Source organism: Chelonoidis abingdonii, chromosome 2 (genome assembly GCF_003597395.2).
Source record: "Chelonoidis abingdonii isolate Lonesome George chromosome 2, CheloAbing_2.0, whole genome shotgun sequence".
In the NCBI taxonomy this organism is placed as follows: Eukaryota; Metazoa; Chordata; order Testudines; family Testudinidae; genus Chelonoidis; species Chelonoidis abingdonii.
The window spans coordinates 59,276,308-59,297,471 of record NC_133770.1 but is presented as its reverse complement, the minus strand read 5'-3'; the positions used below and the strand labels follow the sequence as shown (position 1 = coordinate 59,297,471).

General features: G+C 38.8%; 1 protein-coding gene across 3 annotated transcripts in view; it reads left to right on the top strand.

Annotated features, from left to right (window-relative positions):
* Window positions 1-21,164, top strand: part of CRPPA (CDP-L-ribitol pyrophosphorylase A) — a 209,687-nt gene that overhangs the window by 165,823 nt on the left and 22,700 nt on the right. For 2 of the 3 annotated variants that reach the window (XM_032801428.2, XM_032801427.2), the window contains exon 10: window positions 16,566-16,878. The exons of the other annotated variant lie outside the window; for it this stretch is intronic. In XM_032801428.2, coding sequence (XP_032657319.1) covers window positions 16,566-16,670 — 105 coding nt within the window. In that variant the 3' untranslated portion in view covers window positions 16,671-16,878. Of the gene's footprint in view, window positions 1-16,565; window positions 16,879-21,164 lie in introns of those variants that run through there. 3 annotated transcript variants of the gene reach the window in all.

The window sequence follows — 21,164 nt, the reverse complement described above, 5'->3', positions numbered from 1 at the left end:
CTCCTGTGCTTACAACAGAACGCCAGCAGCAGCGGTGAAGAGAAGGGAAGTAGAGAAAGAAGATGAACCACGAAGCAAAGAAGCAGAGGGCCAGAAGAAGAGGAAAGAATGACATATTGTGCTAATACATCTAACTCTGCGGGATCAAGGTTTCCGCAGCCCAAAAAATCGGGGCGTTCATGAGCTAGACTCAATGGGTAGAAGCTGCCCCATTACCAGCAGTAGCTCCAAAACGCAGGGGCCCGCAGTTAGGGAGAATTCAGTGTCCATGTCCTCGTCGCTCTCGTCACCGCGCTGCCGTAGCTGCCTCCTCCTCACTTGCCTTTGCAGTTCATGGTTCACCATAGACAGCACGAGAATGCGCGAGGTGTTTACAACGTCCACAATTGTGTTAGTGATCTCAGCAGGGTCCATGCTTGCAGTTCTATGGCGTTTGCTCAGTTCACCCAGGGAAAAAGGCGTGAAATGGTTGTCTGCTGCTTTCACAAAGGGAGGGGTGAGGCTGTACCCAGAACCACCAGCAACAATGATTTTCGCCCCATCAGGCACTGGGCTCTCAACCCGGAATTCCAAGGGGCGGAGGAGACAGGGAACTATGGGATAGCTACGGAATAGCTACCCACAGTGCTCTGCTCCAGAAATCGACGCTAGCCTCGGACCATGGACGCACACCGTCGAATTAATGTGCCTAGTGTGGATGCGCACAATCGATGTTTTAATATCTGTTTAATAAAACCAGTTTTAGCTAATTTGAAATTATGCCGTAGTGTGGACGTAGCCTGAGGCCCTACAGACAGCTCTTGGCTTTGCCTTTATTGTCTTGATTCTTTTGTTTTCTTGTTTTCCAGTAGGTGGAATACTGTATGTCCTTGACTATTCCTGTTGGTAGGATGGGAGGAAACGGCTGTATGACAATGTGAGATGCCACAGAAACACTAACCTAAACCAAATCTGCTATATGCCTTTTTTAATTCCTCTCTCTTCCTTTGTTTGCCAGCTAACGTGATGGTATTGGAGTCTACAAACATGGCAATAATCAGCTATTTTATCTTATGTAAATACTGGTAACTAGAGCTTATTTTTTCATACTTTTCCAAAATTTAAAATAAATATATGGTGCTTCATATTTTGATATCATTAAAGAGGAATGTGAATGATAAGATGAAAGTTGCTTGACTAGATGTTTAATTTTAAATATTAAGCTGCAATTCGGCTGGCGTAAGTCAAAGTAGCTCCATTGACTTCAAAATGCAATTAAAGTATGAAGGTTTTATGACTTGGTCACTAGACTGTCCCTTTTTACATTAGGGCCTGATGCTCCAAAGTGCAGAGAACTGTGCACTCAACTCCCACTGAAACTATCTGTCTAGGGAATTTTGCGGCACCAAACCCTTAACGGTGAGCCTCTGTGGTATCGCTGTACTGCAGCCGGGAGTGAACCTTCCAGCCCCGATAGACAAACTCACACTAGCTCCACTTGAATAAAAGGAAGTGTGGGCATTGCGGCTCCAGTGAAGGTTCAGGGTAGCCACCCGAGCTCAGACTCAAAGGTCAGGTGCAATATCTACCTCTATTTTTAGCTTGCTAGCTCAAGCACCATTGGCACAAGTCTGTCACCCTGTGCTGGAAGACTTACTTCCAGCTGCGGTGTAGAATATATTGTGCCTGCTACTGCCCGCATCTCATTGTTTTCTGCACACAAGCACACAGTAAACCTTGGGCTGCTCCAAACCTTGATCTTGACATCATGAGAGAACAGTCGACACCGCAGGAAATTAGAGCACATAGTGTAGTATGCAGCAAGCATGTGCGTGTAATTGAAGACTTGGGCCCTTTCTCAGCTATACCAGTGTAATACCAGAGTAACTCTGTTGATGGCAATGTAGTTACTTTGGTTTACACTGGGTAACTGAGATTGGAATCTGGCCTCTAATCTACTAAACTGGTATTGTTGCCCAAAACGATTGAGCACCACAGCAAAGGGCAACATAAACAAGAGCCCAGAGGATGCTCTCGCATGTGGTTTCCCCTCAGTCTTGTGTTCAGTTTATTATTCTCCCCAGAGGAGACTTTTTCATTTTGTTTTGTTACATACTGTACAGCATTTCCTGTGAACCATCTTAAACAAATTACCTAGAATCAAGGGGAATGTTTCTAATCAATTAAGTAATTACCGCAACCTTATGCTGGTATTTCAAATTACTTACAGCTGACAGGAGTTGTATTTAATGCAGATTTTAATGACTAATTAGAAACAAGTAAATTAAAATGTATACAAGTTTTTTGTAGCCTTCTTTTCTATTTTTAGAGGGGAAGGTGTTCTGTTTTAACATTTAGATTATTCTTTATGAAATCAGTACATTCAGGAAACCAAAGAAGTTTGCATTAGGCTGAGGGAATGGAAAAAATGCTAACATTTCCTCTGCACTATTTTTCAGTGCCCCACAGGAGATTCGAATGCATTGCTCACTCTCAACAAAGACCTTTCCATTTTGGTACAATAATAATTAAATGTTGCTCAGTGTTTCTGCATACTGTTAATAATGTTAAGATCATAAAACAAATGTCCATCGGTTTTCAGTATAAAACAGAGCTTGTACCTTTATATGCCAGAGTCTATTATCCATAACAACTAAAACATTTAATGGTCTGTACTTTTTTGTTTTAGCAACTTGATTCTAGGTGTGTACACTCTATTATAGTCAATTTTTGTTTTGAAACTGACAGCAGAACAACCCACATTTTGTACAAAAATAAAAGTGAAAAATCAAACTGATGTATTCAAAATTGCTACAATTTATATAATTTTTCTGTTATAATCACCATAACCTGAAAATGCCTTTTCATTCACAGATTATAAGGCCAGAGGGACCATTGTGATCACCTAGTCTGACCTCCTTTATTTAGGTACCCTCCTGCATTAAGACCTTGACTCCCAAGTACAGTTCTACTCCATTTATATTAGAAGATCACTGTTTCATATTCTGGCATTTTGCACGCATTCTGCAAGTTATGGTTTTCTTACAAATTGGTCTAAAAATTAAATGTTCCTATTTGTATAGCATTTCCTAATGACAAGTCTTTATAAGGATCCTTCTACAGTAGATATAAGAACAAGAGATTGATTATTCTTACAAAGTAATAGTATTGATGTAATATACTTAGACATCTGGAATGCATTTGACTGGATACTACACAACATTTGGATTAAAAATCTAGACCAATATAAAGTTAACATGGCACACATTAAATGGATTAAAAACCAGCCTAATTGATAGTCTCATATGTAACTGTAAACGGAGAATCATCATCTAGCAGGTCTGTTTTCAGTGAGGTCCTGCAAAAATTTGTTCTTGGCCCTACTCTATTTAATATTTTTATCAATGACCTGGAAGAAAATATAAACCATCACTGATTTTGGGCAGATGATTCAAAAATTGGAGGAGTGGTAAATAACGAAAAGGACAGGACACTGATTTAGGGCAATCTGGATTGCTTGGTATACTGCGCAAAAATGAACAATGTGCATTTTAATATGGCTAAATGGAAATGAAAAAAAGATTTGGGGGTTGTGGTGGATAATCAGCTAAACATGAGCTCCCAAAGTGAGTTGTGGCCAGAGAGCTAATGGGATCTGGGATACATAAATGGAAATCTTGAACAGGACTAAAGAGATTGTTTTACTTCTGTGTCGGGCACTATTGTGATTGCTGCTGGAATACTGTGTGTTCAGTTCTGGTGCCCACAATTCAAGAAGGGTATTGGAAAATTGGAAAGGTTCAGAGAAAAGCCCTGAGAATTATTAAAGTACTAGAAAACACGCCTTATAGTGATAGACTGAAGGAGCTCAATCTATTTAGCTTAACAAAGAGAAGGTTAAGGGGGTGACTTAATTTCACCCTATAGTACCTACATGGGAACAAATATTTAATAATGGGCTCTTCAGCCTAGCAGAGAAAGGTATAATATGACCCGATGGCTGAAAGTTGAAACTAGATAAATTCAGACTGAGAATAAGTCTCAAATTTTTAACTGTGAGAGTAATTGACCATTGGAACAATTTACCAAAAGGTAGTGGTGGATTCTTACTGACAATTTTTAAATTATGATTGGATTTTTTCTCTGAAAGATCTGCTCCAGGAATTATTTTGGGGACACGCTATGGCCTGTGTTGTACAAGAGGTCAGACTAGATGATCACAATGGTCTCTTCTCCTGTAGAATCTAGGAACAGTAACTGCTTAAGAAGTGTGAGTTCATATACGTCTGTTCCCTCCTTGTATATTAGTCTGTTGTTACTACAGGGCGTATTTGTATTGTGTTCTCACTCAGTAGCAGAAGTAATTGTTTAGAACAAGCTGAAAGATGATGAATATGAAATTAAATCGTGTTAGAAAACAGACTGGCTAGTTTGGTTATCTAGAAAAGATCCCCAATAGATTTTAAATAGTGAGAGAGTGGGAGTCAGTATCATCCTGGCCACTAGAAAATAAGTAGGAAGTAGAATATTTCTCTCTCTCATTCCCAGGATTTTTAAAAATGAAATAACTCTCCCCTTGATATCTCCCAAATCTCCTTAGATTACTTATCAGGAAGGTGGGGGTGTGTGTGTTTTATTATATAGAAGTCTACTTGAGTACCAAAATGTAAGTTTTGTTCACCTTTTTTAAAAAAAACTGTCTGAGTAAAACAATATTAGAACACTTCTATTGCCTCTATCTTTCCTTCTTTCTCTGGTAATCTCTCTCTTTCTCCACTTCTTCCCACTTTCTCCTTTCTATGTTCTGCTGGCTCTCTCTGTCTGTCTAGTAGGGAGAGCTACAGTCATCAAATAATGCTGATCTCTGATGTACTTTACACATGGTTTTACCTATAAAGGAAAACTGCCTAGGACTGTGTTAAGCAGATTTCACTATGCTGCTAGCTCCATGTGTCAGGAACTTCCTTACATGAGCCATACAGTCACTCAGGCTTCTAATGGGGCCAGTTGTACTATAGTAGTCTGTAAATGATTTGGATGACTGGGGTGTTTATGTGTAGTGAGAGGCCAGGAATGAGTTTCTCTGAATGCATGTGTGAGGTGGGTCTGCGAGGCATTTCTGGCCTCCCACAAAACATAACATCCCAGCAATTGAAATCATTTACAGACTAACGCAGTCCATCAGTCAACAGAAGTTTTGCAGAAGGAAACACTACTATGCACTACTCTGTGGGAGACCTGTACTGAAATCCCATGTGAATTTGTCAGTGCCTATGGGCCTGACCCAAAGCCCACTGAAGTCAGTGGAAAAACTAAATAATTTCTATAGGCTTTGTCCCAGGCTCAGATTTTAAAGATTTGGAGCACTGTTGAGACAACATTCATACCTCATGGGGAGAAGAAAGGGACTCAGATTTATACCTTTTTTTTCCAACTCTCATCGTGTCTATTTTGATAATAAGAAACAGTCCTTGCTCCTAAAAAGCTTACAATATGGTTTCAGAGTGCCTAGCACTGTGGGACCCTGATTTTGGATGCAGCCTGTATACACTACCATAACACATTTAATAAACAATAATTAATAATACACCACCTTTAGTAGGCAATATCTTACACTAAGAATCCACCCCACAGACTCCTCACATATACTGTATACAATATTCTTCCACTTTTATTAAACAAACACATCTGTAAACAACTGATTTTTTACAATACTTTTGTACTAGTCACATACAAGTGGGAGAATTGGCTGCCAATTCAAGCATATGGTCACTTTATTGAACACAGGAAGAGGAATGGATGGTAGTGCCTGGTATGACTGCTAGCACAGTTGGTGAAGCCAGGTGCGTACAGCTGAGGATAGTAAATGGGGAATGAAAGAACCAAACTCTCCTGACTCTCATTCCCTGTGCCTGAACCACAAAGGGCAGACGTTAGAAGACTGTGCTTTACAAGACACTCCTTTGTTGTTGTTGTTGTGGAAGGTGTGTTTTGTTTTGTTTGTCACAGAACTGTTTTTTAAAGTAATTACTATAACAACGCTTTTACAAAAACTAGAGAGACATGAAAAGAATGAGGGCAGGGAAGTCACGTAGACCTTGCCAGGATAAGTAATATTGAAGCTTTGGGGTTGAACAATATTTTCTCTTGTATTAGCATCAGCTCCAGAAGCTTCCAAGAATCAATAAATGGAATTATTGTCCTGCTTAGTTTTATTTTCTGCTACTTTGTAAACAGTAAGTTCAAAAGTTGATGGCTTGCTAGTTACTCATGACAGACAATACCTGTATGCACTGTAGTTCGTGTAAGAATAAGTATCAAGTTATGATATAGTGAATAATGATCTAGTGTTAGTGTGGAAGTGAAAAAGTACTCGATTGGATTGAAAGTTCATTGCCTGCAGTCTGTCTCCTGTGTACTATTTGTGTTCTGATCCTACCATATTGTACTTTATATTTGAACCCAAATGCTACATTAATTTGTTGTGTATTATTTGAAAGGAAAACTAAAGCTGTTCAGTGAAAATTTTCTTTTCTCTCTAAATTATTTGCTTAAATATCTTCTTATTGAGGTAAACAATTGCATTGGTATTATGTCTGAAATGTCATTTCTCAGTAGGTCCTTTGGCAAGTGGCATGAGTAAAAATGTAGCATGGAAGCATTTTAAGGGGAGGTAGGCCATTAAATTAGATCAGTGGTTCTCAAACTGTGGGTCGGGACTCCAGAGTGAGTTGTGACCTCATTTTAGTTGGGTCTCCAGGGCCAGCATTAGCCTTACTGGGACCCAGAGCTGAAGCTGAAGCCCAAGCTCCAACCCCCTCCTCCCCTACTTAGAGCGGAGGGGCTCGGCTCCCCCTCCCCACTCAGAGTGGCGGGGCTTGGGCAGCAGTCCCCTCCCCTCCTGAGATCATGTCCAAAGGGGGTCGTGATGCAATGAAATTTAAGAACCCCTGTCATATTAAAAGGTCTGTGGTTTTAAGAGACAGAGAGGATACCTGCACAGATATTTTTCACCGGGAATAGCAGGCTAAGTCCTCATGTTGATGGGTGTCAGATAAATTTCTCATGCTATGCTTTAAATTAGCTAGTTACCGTATATACTCGTTCCTAAGCCGAATATTATATTATAAATGGTCTACACCAAAATTTGATGATTTTAAACTCTATGGAATCATTGAATTGAATATCTAATACGTTGTCATTTTGTTTACCTGGAGCATCTGCAGGCGTGGAGCCCCTCAGCTCCCTGTGGCCGCGGTTCACTGTTCCCACCCAATGGGAGCTGCAGGAAGTGGCACCACTTCCTGCAGCTCCCATTGGCTGGGAACAGCAAACCGCGTCCACTGGGAGCTGAGGGGCTCCATGCCTGTGAATGCTCCAGGTAAACAGAACGTCCTAACCCACCAGTGGCTTACCCTTATTGTCCGGGAGCCAAAGTTTTCCAACCCCTGAAATAGAGGGTTGGCTTATGAAAGGGTCATACAGTTTTTGCTATTTTTACCTATCCATTTTGGGGGATCGGCTTATAAATGAATGGGCTAATGAACGAATATACATATATTTCATCTCAATATTGCCATACATGTCAAGCAGTAAAAAAAAAAGTATATCAATTCCAGTTAAAAAAAAAAGTCCTAAACATGTTAAAGTATGGAAATAAACAGTTAAGAGAATGCCAATACATTTTATAATATCCTCCTAGTTCTTAAATAAATGCACAGGGGTGAACTATCTCATTGCACGTTCCAAACACTACTTTTAACTCTGCTGCTGTATCCCTTACCAGCCTCATCTGTAGACCGAAAATCTCTTAAACCTAACAGCTCTACATCATGTACATTATGAATGTGAATGACAATCATTATATGATAGTACTTGTTTGGAATTTTTCACTATTTAACAATGTACAGAAAGTGGATATTATTTTGGAATCAAAGTTTTGTAATATGGATTTATGATTTATAAAGTTGGCAATGTTTTAAGGGAGGGAGGCAGGGATAGCTCAGTGGTTTGAGCATTGGCCTGCTAAACCCAGGCTTGTGAGTTCAGTCCTTGAGGGAGCTCCCTAAGGATCCAGGACAAAAATCTGTCTGGGGATTGGTCTTGCCCTGAGCAGGGGGTTAGACTAGATGACCTCCTGAGGTCCCTTCCAACCCTGATATTCTATGATTCTTTCTTTTTCAATGTACTAAAAAATAAAGTGATAAAAGTTTTGTTCTTGGTATATAAATGTAGTTATTTCAACAATAAAAAAATCCTTTTATTAAGGGCCAAGAAAAGAGTTTTTACAAGGGACTTACTTAAATCAACCGGATGAAATGATAGGACAGAAGCAGATTAAGGTTTCCCTGGGGCCTTGGACCTGCACCAGTGGGGGCCCCTCCCCACCCCTTCCACCTGCAGCCTTGCCCCCGTTTTGCCCCTTCAGCCTGCGGCTGTACCCACAGCCCCTTTCTGCCCTTTCCCTGGGGCTGACCCTGTTCCACCCAGGTTCTCTCTTCCACTGCAGCTCCATAACCCCTTCTGCTCCTTTCTGCCTGCTGCCCTCCCCACTCCCGTCCACTGCAGCCCCAGGACCAGAGAAGCTCTGTTCCCATGACACAGCCCTGAGGCTGCAGTGGGGAGTGAAAGCTCCTCCAGTCCCAGTGCTGCACAGGAGTCTGGGTGCTGAGGCTTCCTCTGCCACTCCCCGCGGTTCTGCAGGGAACCAGGGTTGGGGTACTGGGGTTTCTCCTGCCCTGCCTGCCTGGCACTTCTGCCCCACTCACTCTCTGGCAGGAGAGTTTTCCCTGCCACCCTACGGCGTCTGCTGAGGATGGGTCGAGGTCCATTGATGGGAGGGCCTTGCCTTGCCGCCTCACGGCTTCTGCCAGGGATGGGGTCCCTGTCCCATAGCTTCTGCTGGGGATGGGCTTGGGGACCACTGGGTGGGGGCTTCCCCCATCTGGCAGCTGCTGCAACAGAGCAGAGTCAGGGCATGGGGGCTTCCTTTGCCCTGGTGGCTGGGGCTCCAGCCTTCCAGTGGTGGCAGATTTTTTCCGGGGGACGGCCACAGTCGTTTGCGGCACCTGGGCACAGGCCCCATTGGCCCAGTGACTAATCTGCCACTGTTAGTAGAAAGTTAATCGTATTAATTTATAAAGGTATTTCTGCCTATGAATCAGACTTTGAAGACTTTTGTTAAGTAAAAGAACTAGTCTTGCTTAATCTATAAGCATTGAATGAGTAGTACATTTTATCCTCTAAATGTACTGAACTGAACAGTGGGTGGGCAATAATGTGAGATAACTATTGAGGGCTGCATACAAGATCTCTATTGAGTGTTTTGTTCTTACATCCTATTTTGTGCCATGGTTTACATTGCATCTAAACTTCTCAAGCAACTAGCCATGTGAAGCCCAACTCTACTTGATTATTTGGCTTTCTGCAACCAGTAATGAGATTTTGGAAAGATTCAGGACTGTACCACTGAATACAAAGTGTGCTTGGGGGCCTGTGTGTAGGATGGGACTAGGGTGGTAAATTAGATTGATCCTGGCATCCTTACTGAGGCCTCCGTGAATGCACTACCCATTTTATTCAGCGTTAATTCCAAGAATGACACTGCAAGTGTCGGAAATTTTGCAGTTCTCAGGGTATACCTATGGGGCTTCATATGTTCACTTGCTAGCTCCTCTTTAAATTAAGAGAGCTCTTAAACTTTTCATTTTTTGTCATTTGAATTCTAGTTTGTGTTCTGTGTAAACAGTGATGGATTCCAAATTAACTGTAGCCACTTGGGAAATAGTTAGGTATCATTATGGCTCAATGCAAATATTAGTTCAGTAAACACCAATGGTCTGAAAAGCAATGAAATCATCAGGATAGATTCAGGAAAAGATAGAGCAGAACACTGAAAAGATAACATGACCATTATTACCATAACGTTACCATTCCTTCACTTTGGAAGGAACAATCAGTTGCACATACAAAAGGAAGTAATACTGCAAAAAGGGATGTGGGGGCTATAGTGGATCACAAGCTGAATATGAACCAACCGTGTAACACTGTTGCAAGAAGCAAACATCATTCTGGGATGCATTAGCAGGAGTGTTGTAAGCAAGATACAATAAGTAATTCTTCTGCTCTACTCCGCGCTGATTAGGCCTCAACTGGAGTACTGTGTATAGTACTGGGTGCCACATTTCAGGAAGGATGTGGACTTATTGGAGAAAGTCCAGAGAAGAGCAACAAAAATGATTCAAAGTCTAGAAAACATGATCTATGAGGGAAGACTAAAAAAAAAATTGGGTTTATTTAGTCTGGAGAAGAGAAGACTGAGAGGGGACATAACTGTTTTTAAATATATAATACAAATAGAAGGAGAAGTGAGAAAATACATCATACAAATACATAATTAATAAATACATAATACAAATACAAGGTGGAGGGAGAAAAATTGTTTTCATTAACCTCTGAGGATAGGAGAAGAATCAATGGGCTTAAATTGCAGCAAGGGAGGTTTAGGTTGGACATTAGGAAAATCTTCCTAACTGTCAGGGCGGTTAAACACTGGAATAAATTGCCTAGGGAGGTTGTGGAATCTCCATCATTGAAGATTTTTAAGAGCAGGCTAGATAAACACCTGTCAGGGATGGTCTTGATAACAATCCTGCCATAAGTGCAGGGGACTGGACTAGACGACCTCTCGAGGTCCCTTCCAATCCTATCATTTCACAAGTTAGTGTTATGAATACCATATTCAGGGTTGGCTACCAAAAAGTTAACCACTGTAACTATAAAAAAGTTATAGCAGAAATAGAAAAGGCCCAGGGAAGAGCAATAGAAAGGATTATTCCAGGAGATACCAAGACAGTCAGATACCACAGTACTGATTCTTCATATGCAAGCGTTTTGAGTTTTGGAAAAGCATACTGTGTTGTTAGTTTTGAGCTATTTGAGTTTCTGTATAGAGACAGCTTTAGGAAAGTGGGAGCTGTGCAAACAGCAGAAGAGTTTGTCTGCCTTGGGTTCTAATTAGAGTCTATTCTTGAGGCAGAGTTTCTCCCTGGAAACCAGGCATTAGTGTCGGTCTGAAATTCCTGGAAGAAGGTATTGTCCTGCATGCTTTGACCATCTCATTCCAGGATGAGGAACTGGTATAGGTGTTTAAATAAAACAAGTTATATCAGAATATACCCAGATTTATCACTGAGTATTACATATTCTTATAATGCATCTGCTGCTGGTCACGATCAAAGACAAGATACCAGACTGGATGGAATGATGGTCTGAACTGGAATGGCAGCTCAAATGTTCCAATAGTTCTCAAAGATTGATTTTAAAAGGAAATTGTTAGGCTAAACATATTAAAAAGGAACCAACAGATTTCCTTAATTGTGTTACAGTTTAGGTTATTAAGAGTGAAAGAATTTTAAAAATCAGTATTACTTTTAATTATTTAAGCTGTTTAGGTTTTGTAGTTCTTTCCTCCTACATAAAGAAGAATAGACTCCTCAGTTTCTAATTAGGTTCTTGTTTTTAGCTTCCTCTACACACCACATTGCTGCAGTGAGTGGGTTGCAAATACCTCAGAGGATTTCCTTTTTCAAATCTTTCCCTTGGAATTTTAAAATAATCAGAAAAATCTTTCAGTCGGCTGTAGGTTTGGTAAAAGCTTTTATTAAAACTATTTTTTCAGTCAAATTGGACCTCACAATGTCACTTTCAGTCCCTTGCTTTAAAATATTGGAAGCTAAATTTTCGTCTCTCGCTTCCTTTCAGGTACAAAAACTGAAATAATTTATTACAACAAAGGAATGTGTATAGAATCCAGTAACCAACAGAGGATGTGGAAAGATTTATTAGGAGAAACATTAAGAGCATTCCTGGCCAGGTGTATTTTTATTTCTCCTTTAAAAAAACAAGAGTATACAACTTTGGCCAACTTCAGATATGGCTGGAAGCCCATTTAGAAAACGTAATGTCTGTAATTGTGAAGCACCTCTCCACACTGCAACCACAAATTAAACAAAGTGGAGACCAGAGGTTGTTCCTGCTGAATTTCAAGAAGTGTGTTACTAAATCTGGAAAACAATTAAAATGTTTGTATGGCCCTATGGGCCTGATTCCCCATCCGTTGCACCTTGTGCCATCATTTACACCTGTGCAAAGTGCGCAAAAACCAGAATGGCATCTTCTGACACCTACTTTGCATAAGTGTGTAAATGTCTACACAAGATGAAAGACACTGGAGAATCAGGCCCTATGAGGCCAGTTCTGCACTCCTTGTTTACCCAGAACTCCCCTGTGCTAATTGGGAGTTTTGTCTGAGTAAGAAGTACAGGATTTAACTCAGAGAATTTTACAGACTACTAGTAAATAACACTGACTAACCCTCCTAGGTATCAAAAATACGTGAAATGGATACTATATCTAGGGATTACCATATTTTCTCTATATACACAACAACTGTTTTCAAAAATGTAATTTTAGGGCAAAATTCTAGGCTGACCCTGTGCATCTCAGATAAGCAGCAGATAAAGTTACTTACCTGGGATGAGCCAATGTATAACAGAATAGCTCTGCTTTATTCCCTTATCATCTTAAAACTAGGGCTGTTGATTAATCGCAGTTATCTCACATGATTAACTCAAAAAAATTAATCACGATTTAAAACAATTATCGCACTTTTAATCTCACTGTTAAACAATATAATACCAATTGAAATTAATTAAATATTTTGGATATTTTTCTACATTTTCAAATATATTGATTTCAGTTGCAACACAGAATACAAAGTGTACAGTGCTTACTTCATATTATTTTTTATTACAAATATTTGCAATGTAAAAATGATAAACAAAAGAAATAGCATTTTTCAGTTCACTTCATACAAGTACTGTCGTGCTAGCTCTTTGTCGTGAAAGTGCAATTTACAAATGTAGATTGTTTTTGTTACATAAACTGCACTCAAAAAACAAAACAATGTAAAACTTTAGAGCCTACAAGTCCACTCAGTCCCACTTCTTGTTCAGCCAATCGCTAAGACAAACAAGTTTGTGAATATTTACAGGACATAATGCTGCCCACTTCTTATTTACAATGTCACTTGAAAGTGAGAACAGGTATTTGCATGGCACTTTTGTAGTTGGCACTGCAAGGTATTTAAGTGCCAGATATGCTAAATGTTCATATGCCGCTTCATGCTTCGGCCACCATTCCAGAGGACGTGCTTCCATGCTGATGACACTTGTTAAAAAAATGTGTTAATTAAATTTGTGACAAAACTTCTTGGGGGAGAATTGCATGTTTCCTGCATTCTGCGATATATTTCATGTTATAGCAATCTTGGATGATGACCCAGCACATGTTGTTCATTTTAAGAACACTTTCACTGCGGGTTTGACAAAATGCAAAGAAGGTACCAATACGAGATTTCTAAAGATAGCTACAGCACTCCACCCAAGATGTAAGAATCTTAAGTGCCTTCCAAAATCTGAGAGGGATTTGGTTTGGAGCATGCTTTCAGAAGTCTTAAAAGAGCAACACTCCAATACGGAAACTACAGAACCTCAACCACCAAAAAAGAAAATCAACATTCTGCTGGTAGCATCTGACTCAGATGATGAAAATGACCATGCATCTGGCTTCACAGCTTTGGATCGTTATCAAGCAGAAGCCATCATTGGCATGGACGCATGGAATGGTGGTTGACGCATGAAGGGACATATGAATTTTAGCAAAAACCAACAAAGAGTCCTGTGGCACCTTATAGACTAACAGATGTATTGGAGCATAAGCTTTTGTGAGTGAATACCCCACTTCGTCGGATGCAGCTTTTTACAGATCCAGACTAACACGGCTGCCCTCTGATATATGAATTCTAGTGAACCTGGCATGTAAATATCTTGCTTTGCTGGCTACAGCAGTGCCATGAGAACACCTGTTGTCACTTTCAGGTGACATTGTAAAAACAAGAAGTGAGCAACATTATCTCCTGCAAATGTAAACAAACTTGTTTGAGCAGTTGGCTGAACAAGAAGTAGGACTAAGCGGATGTGGAGGCTCTAACGTTTTACATTGTTTTATTTTTGAGTGGTTATTTTTTTGTACATAATTCTACATGTATAAGTTCAGCTTTCATGATAAAGAGATTGCACTACATTATTTGTATTAGTTGAATTGAAAAATACTATTTCTTTTGTTTTTTACTGTGCAAATATTTGTAACAAAATAATGATATAAAGTGAGCACTGTACACGTTGTATTTTGTGTGGTAATTGAAATCAATATATCTGAAAATGTAGAAAACATCTTTAACACTGCAATTAATCATGATTAATTTTTTTAATCACATGATTAATCGTGATTAATTTTTTTAATCACGTGACAGCCCTACTTAAAACTACAACCCCCAGCATCCCTTCTCTAACTTCAGTCCTCTCTTTAAACCCTCTCTTCCAGTTCTTCCAACTTCCCTCTCTGCTCTGGTTCTCATCATTTTCTTCAAAATGAGCATAAGACAGTGAGCTTCTCCACTGCCCCCCTGCCCAATATCCATTTTCCTTTCACTCCCAGTTAGACTTCAAGGCCTTTTACTTTTAACTTCTAACTCCTATACTTGTATACTCATTCTGCATTTCTCCATGCAGAAGTCCCTCTCCTTAAAAAGCCAGCACTTGACTCTGTCTTCACCTTTATATCATTTCCCTCTATCCATTAACCCAGGTTTCTTGAACATGCCATCTATAATCATTGGCTCAGCATCTTCTTTTCTGATTCCTCTTTAGAAATATGAGTTTTGTTCCACTGCTGCCCACAGGGCTGAATTTAGGGGTAGGTGACCCAGGCAACTGCTTGGGTGGCATCAGGCTCAGGATGCTGTTTTTGTTGTTGCAACAAAAGGGAAACTAGAATGTTTGAAGTGACATGTTCAGGTGTTCCGTATATGGATTCATTTTTCACTAAGCTCCTAGAATGTTCTGGATGTTTGTGGAATCTCGTGGGACCTTCTAGACTTTTTGAGAACTACATTTTCCTCACGCCTCCTAGAATGTTGTCAGCCATGCCCTCACGGTATATAAGGGGCAAGGCATTGCCAGTCAGTCAGTGAGATATAAGAATGAACTGAAGTGAAGTAAGAGCCCAGCTGCAATATTGTGAACCTTGTTTTATTGTGTAATTGTGAAAATATATTTGTGTTTTAGGACTTGCTTGAAGAGTGTAAGTAGTGATTAATAAAGGACATATTTAAGCTAGAGATATCTACTGAACCCCTATCTACGAAACAATATAAAAAATATTTTTACTACTTTTTCCATACTTTGCATGTAATGTTTGACTTTCTAAAACTGAAGAACATAGACTTTTGCTCTCACTGTCTGTTTTCACTACTGTAACACTATTTAATACTGGTCTACTCAATGTTGGTTCAGTTTGTTGATGTTGGTACATTTCAGTTATTCTTAAAACTAAAAAGTTTCTATATGCTTAGAGGAAACAGTTTTTTTAATTTGCATGGCATAGGAGGCATGAATAAATACAGATTTACAGATTTTAGCATGCAAATTTATCGTCTTGTATGCAAAAATCATATGCAAATCATGAATCAAAGTCATGAAATGGGCTACAAATACAATACAAATAAGGTATTCAAAAGTTTAATAAATGGAAGGGTGGTGCTGAACATTCTCCTTGCCTAGGGTGCCATTTGCTCTGGGGCTGGTCTTGGCTGTGCACATATCACTCCCACCAATGACTTCCTGCCAGCTACATCTATTGGCATCTAATCAGTGTGCAGGAGGAGATACTAATTGCTCATACAGATTATGCTTTTTATCTGCATATAATTAGGAACACTTGGAAGCCAGACTGAAAGTTTTCCCTTTGAAAAACTGATCTCTACCTCCTGTTAAGGCGCTTCATATTGTACTAGAGTGCCAGTTATGTTGTACCATTCTTTTTTGGCCTTTATACTTGCCTACCAAGAGCAGATTAACTTCTTTGATTGAACAAAGATAGACTCAAATCACTAAGGTCCCAATGTTTAAATCTCATTGAAGTCATATGTTTAAGTGCTTTGCTGAATAGAACTGGATGTAAGCATATGCTTAAAGTTAAGAATATGCTTAAATGCATTGTTTAATTTAAACCTAAATTTGGATCCAAAAGTGTGAGAGTATTAGGATTCTGGGTTTTGCTTCTGCCTGTTGGAAAGCTGTGTACAGAATTTGTAGTTATGTTCAGTTTTCAAAGAGAAGTTGGGAAGAGGGAGTCTGGAAACAAGGTTTCATTTTGGATCATCTCTTAATTGAGGCGATCTCATGCCATTAACCTGAAACAATTAAGATGCATTGCATTACCATTTGTTTACATTCTATTTCTGTCTACAGATTTTTTTTAAGGTATAGATTGGAGAACTGACATTAGTATGACATTTTCTTTTATAAACAATCAACATTTCTGGAAGGTTTTTGTACTGGTAAATGCAACACATTTTGAATTTGTGTCAGAAATCATAAGCTGATTGTGCATATTTTAAAATGCGTGTTAAGTGCGATTAACTTTTTTCATAATTGCTCACAGGCCATTCCTTTTTCTTTCAGGATGATCCAAAGCTTCAGGAGACAATAAATTCTGCTGCTGCCATTATCTCTGCATTAATAAAGGACAGAAGTCCAGAGCTGATTGGTCAGCTGTTGGTAGCATGAATAACTAAATCATTTGTAGCTATCAGAAGTATTTCTTTTTCTTCATGTGTTTACCAGTGTTCTTGAAACGTTTTACTCTGTGACAAAATCACTAGACTTACAACATTTGCTATTAGAATATTTTATCAGCATAAAATGTAAGTCTGACCTTGTGTTGAGATGAAAGTGGAAATGAAATAAAAGGTGCTGTGAGGTGCACCAGGTATTATACTTTGAAGTGTTTATATTGAGGCATTATATGTGAGGTACTAATCATTTCAAAAACTGAATGGTGCTATTTTGTCCTTTCATGTCCAAAGCACTTGATCTAAGCACAAATTTCTTTTCAACCTGATGACATATATGATATTAAAGGACAACTGGTGCTCTTTACATGAACATGATTATGGGATTGATCCTGCATTTACTATTGGGTTTAGATTTTAATACAAGGCATAGTCCCTTTGACTTTAATGAAAGTATCTTGGTAGTGTTTTCAGGATCTGATCCTCATTCCCCAGAAACTGAAGATTAAATTTTAAAAATACCTTTGAACATACCATATGAGATGTAATAGCCTATCTTGGGAGTGCAGAATTAGGAATTCATTGTGGTAGGAACTAATTCTTTTTAAAGTTTGAAAGGGTATCAGTTCTGATGGTAGTGGAGAAAAAAGACAGAAGAAAGACTCTCTTCTTAGGTAATTGAGCTGCCTCTTCTGTTTTTGTGTCACTCTGATTTTCTGTTTGATATATGTGTTTGTTACACCATCATCTGGAAAACAGTGTTATAACTGCTAATGCATGGAGGGTGTTTTGACATTTAAATGAAGGTGGCTTAGAGAGGAGGGTAGAATAAGTTTTCACTTATCTGCATTGAATATTTTCAAGTGTTCCACTAGCTTAAAATGTACATTTCTCTATATTCATATTCATTCTATTCTATATTCTATTCTATTCTATATTCATATTCATTCTATATTCAATCTCTATATTCATATATATTCATTCTCTATATTCATATATTCATTCTATTCTATATTCATATTCATTCTATATTCATTCTCTATATTCAGATATTTCATTCTCTATATTTCTCTACATTTCTCTACTGCTTCATAACCCGCTGCAGTCTTCATGTTTTTTTGGTACTGTGTTTCCCTAATTGTGAATAGGTTAGATTACATTCTTAGGAACTCTTGTTGATTTCCTTGTAATGGGAACAAGAACTTTGTGAAATATTCAGCACATATGTGGCTGCCCCACATGTGCTCCCACGAACCTCCCACCACCTCCAGGCTTAGAGATGGCTCCTATTTCAAGGGGAAATTTTCCCTTGAAACCAGCCATGCAATGCATTTTGCTGCTGACTTGTCACTGCAATCTTCCCAGGGATGAAGTCTGTCAGCATGGCAATTGGCCCTTGGCATAATGCTGGAGAATTGCACTGCACCTCTGAGGTCGTACAAGGGGGAAGATTGTTCCTTGACTTACAGGCATATGGGGAATTTTTTTCAAGGGTCTCAGCCAGAAAAAGGAGACAGGAGACCCCGTTGCATCAAAGATTTCCCTGTCTCAATGGCGTTCAGGTGGGGAGAGTGGTGATCTCCCCTTCTGTATTAGGCAAACCTCACGACCTGTGAAGAAGGGGACCTCCAATTTTGATAAAAAGGAGCCCTCAAAACATCCATCACTGACTCCCTTCCCCAGCGCAACAGCCCATTGAGAGATAGCCAACACAGTTGTTTACAAAAAATAAAACAATCCCTGCCTACTACCCTTCCTCCTCTCTCCCTGCGCAGTCCCAGCAGTGCCAGGTAAAGAGCTTACTGCAGTCTTAAGGCTGTAAAATTCAACTGACTGCATGGCCCCCTGTGAGTGGGAGAAGGTTTGGTCAAGAAGAGGATGCAGTCTTGCATGGCGAATGTGAATGTTAAATACAATCTTCATGTCTCAGCAGGTAAAATCTGCATACTTCTTTCTGCTCACTTGCTATACGTGCAGTCCTGGCCACGGAGCATGGGTTGATGGTGGGTTTATTTTGCCCTTACAATAAATCTGGTGAAAGAGAAGATTGGCCTAATGTGAAGGGTCAAGCACAGTCTTCTGAGGCTTAGGTGCTCCAGAACATCTCATCTGTTGCATTAGATAAGGTCTATTAATAATCTGAATTTACTGTGGGTTCGCTCTGCGAATGAGTACTCTGAGACACCAGATGAACTACACATGTCTCTGCTTTGAAATCCTGCTAAGAAATTGATGTTGATCCAAATTTTCCTCCATTACAAGGTACAACAAATAGTTATGACTACCTGTTTTTCATCCAGAGCAGACATTTTCTTTCAGTACAGAAACCTGTATAAAAGAGCTATAAGCTTCTCATGCAGTCAGTATAAACTCTCTCTATGATTATCACATATGAATCATTTGTCCTTCTTTGACATTATACTGTACAACAAATCTGTACAACAAATCCATTTGTGTTAGCACCATATTTGGCTATAGAATACTTATGCAGTTTAATTAGATAAATGAGAAACTCGAGAACTTACATTATTAGCATTCACTTATGAATAAGCTTTTCAAATTCACTTTTATCTGACACTAATAGATTGAGTTTGATGCAGTAATTCATCTCTCAGGCTTGTAAAAGACGTGATATAAATTATTAGTTGAATTGCAAACACCTAAATTACTAGTGTCTTCTTATTTTGATGTTTCTTCACTATAATATGTAGAAAGGCTCTAACACAAAATATATGATGTGTTTCCCCAGGACTAACAAGCAAGCAAAGAAAAAGTCCTTTATGTTTTACATGTACAGTAATTACACCTACTGTGCTTTAAATTCAAGCACTGTAGTAAGCAAACTGACTTATAAAATTGTCAATTGTGTCAATTTCAGTTTTATTCAGTTGTAATTTTTACCTAATTATTTAATTTAAACAGGGTTTGATACAGTTGAAAATTTCTCATGCAATAGACTTGGGAGCAGCACTTGAAAAGAAAATAAACAATGCAAATTAAGTTTCAGGTTCTCAGTATAGATTTAATGTTTATTTATATTGACATGCAGGATAAAATAACAGGTTTCCCTGATGGGCTATTACTATATTATTGCTATGTTTCTCTTTAAACAATCCATAAACAGCCAGTAAACTAGCATGGATAAAGTAAAAATTACAAAAGCAAAGCTATTGAGACAGATGGTAAATAGTAAGCTCTGCAGGAATGAATGAAACAAAAAATCTAAGTGGTGCCTTTTTCATGAATGTTAATATCTAAAGTATGAATAAATAGGTACGGTGAAATTAAGAAACTAGTTGATTGTTTTTTATCTACACACAGCAGCTCACAAATAGTTATACAAATGAAAAAATTGGCATATGCACACATGCTGTTTGAGTTTAACTAGTGAACCAGTCGCAACCCATATTGCTTTGAATATCTAGACAGAGATAATACACCAACCAGATTCAGCCACTTCTACTCACCTTACCCCTCAAGTAATAACCAATGATATTTCTTGGGTAAAATGCTATTTAATGTGAATAAGGATTTCAGAATCTGACCCTAGTAATTATTATAATGATTGCAAAGTTGACGGAATAATACTAATATATCTGTACAGTGAAACAAACCTACTTGTCACAATTGAAAATAAAGTAAAAACTTGAGGTCTGCTAGGTCATTTGGTAGAAAAAATTCTACTCTGATCTGCATTATATTTCCAGGCCATCTGGCTTGAAAATTACATTTGGTTGCTTCCCTGAAAAAAATTACACGAATGAAAAAGCACAGAAAACAACATAGTAAAGAAACATCCAGATATGGGGTGGAATTCTAGCCCTATTGAATCAATGGCAAAACTCCCATTTTGCCCTCGGGGGCCAGGATTTCACCCGTGAAGGTTGCGGCTGACCCTCTCACTATAATGGACTGAACAACAAAACTCTGCATCCAAAAACCTTTAAGTTTTGGGCACATTCAGCATTATATCCACTTTATGGTGGATATAGACTTATGGAAAATAGACTTTATGGTGCTTACCCAAACAGAAGCTTCAAAAAACACTTGAGGTTCCCCGTTGCTAGTTTGTGCTCTCCTATTGTATGTTACCTCTTACTGAAAATTATTTTTTTAAAACAAGTGATTTGAATAATTCACATCATCATATTTTATCTGTGATTAAAAATCCTTTGTTTGAATTAAAAGTGGAAGTGCTGGATTTAGATGGATTGAACACACATCTAAATGAGTGAATTTAAATGAATTCAATTGATTGATACAACTTCCCCACTAAATTCAGTAGAATCAGGATTTGGCCCAATGAAGGAGATAAACGGTTGTGAAACAAAATTTGTTGCAGAGATTCATGTAGCAGTTCAGAGGGATTTTGTTTGCTCATCCTTTTAAAGACACCTACCTGACTGTTCTGTGCTGCTTTTGACAAGGAAATCAGTACCCCTAATCCCCATCTGACTTTTTTATAATGTGTTATCGGGATCTTTCCAAC